The sequence below is a fragment of the Ictalurus punctatus genome, chromosome 13, assembly GCF_001660625.3.
Source record: "Ictalurus punctatus breed USDA103 chromosome 13, Coco_2.0, whole genome shotgun sequence".
NCBI classification, from domain to species: domain Eukaryota; kingdom Metazoa; phylum Chordata; class Actinopteri; order Siluriformes; family Ictaluridae; genus Ictalurus; species Ictalurus punctatus.
The window spans coordinates 3101156-3110084 of NC_030428.2; the positions used below are offsets into that span (position 1 = coordinate 3101156).

Here is an 8929-nt window from a genome sequence, read left to right on the forward strand (position 1 = left end):
TTCAGTGACTTCCATGTCAGTTTAAAAAGCATGTGTGGTGTGAAAATAATAAAATCATTCCCTGTGTATCCAGGCATTGGGCTAAGGGCACTGTTTGAAAATAAAAACACTCACAAAAACCAAATCAGAGCTGCAATCCGCAACACTGTGCTCTCAGTAATGCGTACGCACAGTATACCCGTTGGTTTTATCCACAATAAACTGGGGTTATCGTCTGCAATTTACTGTAAAACCATCACTTTTCAACACTTTTTTATTGAGCAAAACAACATTTCAGATAGTGCTGCCTGAGGACAGGCATCAGGGTTTTTACTCACGCTACTTTGTCATTCCCAAGAGGGGGGAAGTCTCTGTCCCATTCTGGATTTCCAGAACCTCAACATACACCTCAGAAAGTACAAGTTCAAAATGCTCAGGCTCAAAGTGCTATCTCACTTTATACATCCCAAAGACTGGTTTACATCAGTCGTTCTGAAGGACACATATTTCCAAATAGGCATTTACCTGGCACACAGAAAAATTCCTCAGGTTTGCCTATTGATGCACAGCCTATGAATTTTTGATGGTTCCTTTGTGACTCTCATTAGCCCCAAGAGTGTTCAGCAAATGTGTCAAAGCAGCGTTAACACCACTGAGAATAGCGGGTCTCAGAGTGTCAACTTATTTGGAGGAGCTGCTCCTCTGTGCTCCATCACGGCAACAGGAGGAGATAGATACAATTGTTGTGGTTTCTCATTTAGTGAGCTTAGGCTTCAAAATAAATGAGACAAAAAGTTCTTTGATACCCACACAGGAGATAATTTGCCTAGGTCTCATTCTGAACTCAATTCAACTCAATCCGACTGATGGCCTCAACAGTCTTGGCCATTCCATTGGGACTGTTGCGAGTGAAAGAGTTTCAGCACTGGATAGTGGTGCAGCGCTTGTGTCCAAAACGTCAGCTCAACAGAAAAGTGATAGTATAATCACTCGGCATGCATGTTCTCTGTTATTGGAGAGATTGCTTGTTTCTAGAATCGGGGACTCTGCTGGAGGCAGTTTCTCTGAGAAAGGTGGTGACAACGGATGCATCACTCACAGGACAGGGCACAGTGTATGAGGGCAGAATAGCGAAAGGGAAATGGCCTGTCTCACTTCAGAACGCACACATAAACATCCTAGAACTGTTTTCAGTGTTTCTGGCATTGAAACATTTTGTGCAGTTTCTACGGAATCACCACATTTTGATCAGATCAGACAATACAATGGCGGTGGCTTATATAAATTGTCTGGGGGGCACACGCTCTCCTCAGCTCCACAACCTGGCATGGAAACTGATTGTGTGGAGCATGAGGCATTTTCATTCACTGCAAGTGAGGCATGTCCCGGGCATGATGAATATATCCCATAGTGAGATACTGAACAAATGTTTGAAAGAGAACATTAGATTACTTACGTAACCCCGATTCTCTGATAACAGGAGTGAGGTATCTCACCACACTTCCCTCCTTGCAGTTGCACAGAGAAGAAATATGCTGAGAATGAAGAAGGGACCTTCAGCAACGTCTTATATGTTAGGGAGGCGGGACTCCCTCCTCATGGCTGTGATTGGTCTGTCAACTGACAGGCATAGTATTATTGGTGCTTCCAGGATCAGACATGCCCGAGGCGTTTCCCATAGTTAGATATCTCACACCTGTTATCATAGAACCGGGGTTACGTAAGTAACCTAAACTTCTAAACAGACACAAATGGATAAATAGAGATAGATAAATCGGGGGGTTGGTTCATCAGTGGTTAGAAAGAGAAAGAATCATTAGATTAGAAGCTTGACAGAAAGGTCCACAGGGCATCTGGTTCAGTTGAATTATGAATTTGAGTGATGTAGATGAGGTTGAGATGCAGATGAGGTAGTTCAGGAAATGAATCAAGTTATATTTTGCACATTGCTAACTATTGTTATATTTTGACTTCTGGAAACAGTAGCCTTGTTTTAATTCCCCATTGATTTGTAGGCATACTGGTATTACAGGGCATAAAACAGATACAGATTCAGTTACAGAAAGTGGATTTGCCTCATACCCCTAGCATAAATGGATGATTATTTGATTCTTCAGAAACTGTTAATGTTATGCTAAACTGATGAAGCAAATGATCAAACTGTACAGCCACAATGTAGTGGCTTTTAATGCCATGGTGAATTTGTAGGAGGATACCATGATATACCAAATAGCAAGCTTATACAGTAAATCTTTTCATACAGATTAATACGACCCTATTTGTAGTATCAAAGTAAATGCAATAATATATACCTGCAATTGCTTTGGCAATAATGACATGTACCTCAGTCATGTTAATAAAGTACACAGAGGTATCTGAGCTGTAAGTGAACTGATTAATGCTGCATTCGTTGCTCTGTGTGTTGTAGGTTTGATCTCTCCTGGAATTTCAGTACCGGTCCAGGTCCCAGGGAATGAGCAAAACATGGGCCAGAACTTGGGCCAGTACTGGGCCCGACTTCAGTGAGGAAAAAGCAGTTCATGAGCATGTGAGAAAGTGATGGAGTCAGAAACAAAACCTTGAAGAGAAAGCTCATGCATGAAAACTCAGCTGTGCTGAATACTCAGTATAGAGTTCACAGGGATACAAATTATTAATATTCAAGATTAATGCACTGTGCAGAAGTGTTGTAACTTTCTGGTTTTGTAAACTATATTGCATTGTCACCAGCATGAACCGGTTGCAATGCACTATGAGACATTTTGACTTTTTTTCTTGATTGTCTGCCGTTTAAACTTACACTATTAAATTTGCAAGAAAGTGGATCATGCATAAGCACTTTCAGGATTCCACTGAACACTTGCTAAATAAAAAAATTATTTAGATTAAACCTATTCAGTAAGTGGGCTTATTATGTACACTTATTAGTAGTTTAAGTTTTCATTCATGGCCTGAGAGACATGTAAACATTTTTTAGGTTACACAAAGAACCAAAAACTAATGAACTCATGTATGGTTGTTTACAAAAGTATTTACTTCTCTTTTAGAATAATTTCTTAAAGGGAAAATTACTTCATGAAAAATGTCCATGCTCGAATTGATTGAAAAATACTGTGAAACTTTCTAAATCACATATTTGTCGATTTACATGGTTTTTTTTCCCAGAGTTTTAATTAGATGATTAATTTATTTTCACATATGAACTCTTCACATGTGAATATGTGGGGGGATTCCAACAAACAGAAACAGTGAGAGGAAGTCAACAAGTATGTTGTAAAAACAGTACTGGAACAGAGCCATTGTGTCAAAAGCTGACATCCGTTGAAACACTTGCACTAGAGCGAATGACTATCGGTGATCATTAAAAAGCCAGTGACAATCACTGACAATTATGCATCTTGAATTTTCATAATGACTTTAAAAGCACTTGACAATCCAAAGTTTCTCATCCCTGCTTTTTGCCCCAAAACATTACCACGCTTTAATTTAATCTGTAATTTGATTAGAAAATACATTTTATATTAATTCATATGTTTTGCCATCTTCTGTGTAACCACGTTTAAATGCTAGGATTTCTGATCTGTGTACTCCTTTTAGTATATGCTCATTAAATCTGTGAATGTGTACATATGTGCATGTGTGTGTTGGAGGGCAGGTTGTTTTGTTTATTTTTTTTTTTGTGTAAAGATAAAAAGGTGTCTTTTTCCTGCAGTCAACCTATTTTGTGTAAGCACTGAACCCTTTAATAAAAATCTATGTGTAATCAGCAAATCTGTGTTGCTTTTTTATTCCATAATGCAGCAACACACGTGACTGGTAAATCTACCAATCATTGCTTTGACTACACCATGCTGATACTGAATCATCTCTGACTCAGAGACATTTGACCTCCTGTTTGGATAATTTCCAAAATCAAATCAGTTCCACTACTGGTTACAGTGATAATTCCATATTAATCCTACAAGCGTTCAACCACTTGTTCTTGAGACATCGGATTAATGAGAATGCATGGACAACCTGCAAAACGTAATGCCTATGAATGAATTTGTACATGTAATTGTTGACTTGTTATTTTGTAATCTATGTAATTCACCTCAATTTGTTAATGCTGATTCCTATTAGATGAATTTACAAAGTAACTGTATTGGGGTTTCTTGTTATCAGGTATCAGGTTAACAAGTATGTCATTTCTTGTTATCAGGCTATTATTATAGATTTTTTTTTAAATGTGTGGAGTATATTTAAAAGTGTCATTAACAATGACATACTTTCTCAAGATTGGCAGGTCTTATTTTAGTTTACAATCATTTCCTTTCAGTATAATTAGATATAATATCTGTGCAGACATGATTGTGCATGTTTCTAATTATAATAATAATTAACATACCAGCTAAACAATTATGGCAATATGTGGCATTTGGCTGTGATTGTAAGGTGTTGCATAGCTTTGCAAATATCTGATGAGTAAAATTTGTTTGCATATATGTACAACAAAATGATAGAATATTTCATATTCCAAATATGTGGAATTAATATGGTTAAAGTATGATCAACAGTCAGGAGGGGGGAAATCTATTTAAAGGCTTTTCACCTTGATTCTACTTTATGATTGTATTGAGGCAAATGATGTGAAGCTGGTTATTGCTTGACCATCATAAACTAACTCTCTCTCTAAGTCTCTCGCCCAGTCTCTCTTCCTCTTACCACTAATAACATTATTCGGCTGGCTCTGAAGGCTGGACAGTTGGGAAGACATGACAGAGAATATTAAACCTTCTATCAATAGTGTACTCAGTGCTGGAGAGCTGCCCTGCAATTTCATACTCATATTTTCGTACTTGATGTAGCTATCAGTTTACTTCAGTTTAAAAACATGGATCACAAGGTGCACAAGGAATCTGTAGTGCTTATTTCTAAACATTTACACATGTCAGTTTAGTTGGTTAAAGCTTCAAATGAAAGCATTTCCCTTCTCAATATAGTGCTGCCACCTTACTGTTAAAACGGTTCTGGATCTAACTGTACTTTTGAAACTGCACTTACAGTTTTGAATAAACATATACATCATCATCAACAACATCCCATGGTTCCCCATATGAGTTACAAGTAAAACCATATGAGCTGACTGCACTCAGTTCTCATCTGACTATCTCACGCACATGCAGTTCCTGTTCTATATTGTGCAAGCGGAGTGTCGTAATCATGCTTGACAGTTTTGCTAAATTACTTACGTCATTCTGCCTTGAAATGCTTAGATATGTGGTCAGTGTGATCTGTGAAATACAGTATAAGTAATAAAGGCAAGAATGTTGCTTTGAATGATTCTGTTGTAGTTATTTCACACTTGGACCTTTCCTCAGTTTTGGAGGAAAATCTAGGATGACTTAGAAAAACTCTTGGATCATATATTCATTTTTTTTTTTTTTTAAATTTACATGTATTTATTTGGCAGATAGTTTTCCAGAGTGCCATACCAGTGAGGCAGGACACAATCCCAATATATAGCTAATAAGTTGAGGGTTTAACGGCCTTACTCAAGAGCTCAGTGGCAGTCCTGGGATTTGTACTTGCAACATTGTGCTCACTAGCACATGATTTCTTTGACCTCAAAGAATCCACTGCTGCTGCAGCTGTGTGTATGCATGTATTTAATAAAATATAACAAACCGTGAAAATATAACAAATTTAAAATCTCAGAGCTTTCCCTTTATTTTGCTCCGTACATACATTATACTGACCTGGTGATAACCTAAGCCTATACACGATCAATGACGAAAAACATTATCTCATATCATTGCTCTTGGTGTAATAAAGATATATATATATATATATATATATATATATATATATATATATATATATATATATATATATATATATATATATATATATAAGATAGATATGGACAACCTTTTTTAAATTTTTTTTTTATATTGAATGCAGATCAAGATGAGTAGCTTGACCATAAAGCCTGAAATAAAATTGCTTCAGTGACAAATCCAAGTCTTTCTTTTTTCTGTAAATCAAAGTTTTGTCATTGTAAATGCAATATAAACTTAACTGGATGATTTGCACATGTGAAATATCTTAAATGAAATAAAATGCCGTATATGTGTACAATGGTCAACTGATAAAAGCATTTAGCTCCAGATATATATATATATACTTCCTGACCACCTACAGCTCATTTCCTGTGCTTTCATGTAGGGTGGGTGAGGGTGAGTTTTAAAGATCCTGTTTATGTAGGTTTCCTGGCCTGGTTATTAATATAACTGAATCTACCTTAAAAGCAGATGTGTTACCAAACAGGAAAATTGTAATAAAAATATATACGTGGACGTTAACTAAACAGTTCATCAAGGGCTTACTTATAAATACTGAAATGAGGATTTACACCTAATGCATTCAATTTGCGCTACTTTGGTGTACTGGTAATTTGATGACTGTAGTGTGTTTTTCTTGCTAATGAATTATAGATTTATAATTGGTACCTATCTACAATGTACAGAACCATTTTTCTACAGAAGTCCAGAATTCTTTTTTCTTGTGACCCTAAGATAACAAAAGTTGTTTTCTCAAGATCACAACTTATTTCGAGTTATGATCTCGAGAAAGTCATATATGTATGTGTGTGTGTGTGTGTATATATATATATATATATATATATATATGCAGGAGGTAATAGGTGGCGCAGTGGTCGAGCTTCTTTTCAACACCAAAATCATGGGTTTGATCCTGTGCTTGGGTGACCACTTTTATTTTTCCCAACTTTCCTCTTGTGGATAATTAAAGTACATCTGCAGTATTCGTCTATCTAGCCATCTATGTATCTACATGTATGTCTATCCATGCTTTACAGTTTCCAAATTAGCGTCCATCACTTGAGAAGGTGACTCAGAAATCTGCAGCTATACTTTCATGGATATTGTAATGACCTTGAACAGATGGCCATTTTTGTTTTCATATACATACATATACATATACATATACATATATACATATACATATATATATATATACACATATACATATACATACACACACACATATATATATATATATATATATATATATATATATATATATATATATATACACACACACACACACACACACACATATATATATATATATATATATATATATATATATATATATATATATATATCAAATATTGTTCAGGATGCTCATTTGGGACTACAGTATTATCACTACAAAGGTAAATCCTGATAGTAGTCTCCACTATGAAGTTACACTGAAAAAAAAAAATCATTTAATTTACTTGATTCCATTTACTTGATGTGTACATTGGTTCTACGTGAATGAACTGGAGTTGCGTTTACACAATTCAACTTGTACAGCGACTCTATCAAGTTTTGATAGAGTCATTGAATAAAAGCAAACTCGGTGCGCATGCACCCAAGCGGCTACAGTGTGTTTATCCTGCATAAATCAAAAAAGAGAAACTTATGTTATTATCTTAAGCAAAGCACATCACATCAATTGTAGCAACAATTTTTTCAGAAACTTCCAAGTGTATAATTTGCTTTCATTTATTGGCCCACAGTAAATCATACAAGGAGCTAGCTCTTATTGTATAATAACAAAAATAATTGTATCCTCTTGAACACAGTTAATGTATAATGACTTGGTATACACTACATATTCACTTGCTATTCCTCTACTTATTATATAATGTAATGTATAATTTAATGCCCAAAAGGACACCATTTTAGATTCAGTCACAGAAAAAATAATGTTGTGCATAGAACATAAACACATGTAATTAGTCAAAGGTAATTAGTTGTTATTACAAATTGACACACGGCAAACAAAAAGAGTCATTTGAAAATTCACTTCACCCTGTACTATATTGAAAACACATTATTAACACATTATTTGATGTTTTACTTTGTGAATTAAATTTCTTTTTGAAAATATACGCTCATTTCAAATCTGATGACAGCAACGCACTGCAAAAAAGTCGGGACAGTCGACTGGTTACCACTGTGTAACAACACATTTTCTTTTAATAACACTTATTAAGTGTTTGGGCTCTGAAGACACCAGTTTTTTGGAATGTGTTGCATGCATCAATTCCAAAATAAACGTTTATCTTCAAAAAACTATGCAGCTGATTAGGTGAAACATCAAATACCTGGTCTTTATACATTTTTTTGTTTGTTTGTTTAAATACAAATCAAAGTACATTTACAAATCACTCCTCTTTGTTCTTATTAGCATTTTCCATACTGTCACAACTTTTTTCAGAATTGGGGTTGTACTTCCCATCTCTAATCACCTGTTGTGTTTACCCCAGCAGGTTTATCTCTAAAACAGAATGTCAAGAAGTCTGTCTCAGGATGACTTAAGCATGAATCTACATAGATACATATAGAGCAGATGTATAAAAACTGAGGAAACCACAACTGGTGAGAACCATGTAGGTGTTTTGTGGTGTAACGTCCCCCAGAGTGCAAGTGACACTAACGTGCTGCTAAATTTTACACAAGATAAAAATAATTCTTTGAAAGAATGATATCATTTGAGGTAATTTCCATGCTTACAAATCCGACAGTTACAGGTCTATTTTTTTTTTTTAAATCAAACTTACATATTTAGTCTCTACCAATGAGTTTCACAATGAGCAAACACTGGGTGTGAACAAAAATGACAGATTTTCATGTTTTTTTTTTTTTTTTTTTTTTTTTTTTTTTTACTTTCAGGCGCATTAACCCAACTCAACATTAAAAATGATGTATGTAGATGCATACAAAATTAATTTCAATGCTAAATGTTCTTTCTTTATGAAGCTTAATTTATTACCTAACCATTTAGATGTGTAAATCTCCTGTGAAACAAGGAAAGCTGTTTTCTGAAAAGATGTAGAAACGGTGTGTTTTGAAATTGATTCGTGACAGTTATGTGCATGCACCCAACTGTTATTCAC

The 8929-nt window shown here is 35.1% G+C and overlaps 1 protein-coding gene across 2 annotated transcripts in view; it reads left to right on the forward strand.

The window, feature by feature from the left end:
- The window catches only part of pax10 (paired box 10), a 31347-nt gene extending 27652 nt beyond the window's left edge, over positions 1-3695 (forward strand). For both annotated transcript variants that reach the window (XM_017482988.3, XM_053685016.1), the window contains one exon: positions 2408-3695. In XM_017482988.3, the coding sequence (XP_017338477.1) occupies positions 2408-2413 (6 nt within the window). In that variant the 3' untranslated portion in view covers positions 2414-3695. The remainder of the gene's footprint in view (positions 1-2407) is intronic.
- The last annotated feature ends 5234 nt before the right edge of the window (positions 3696-8929 follow it).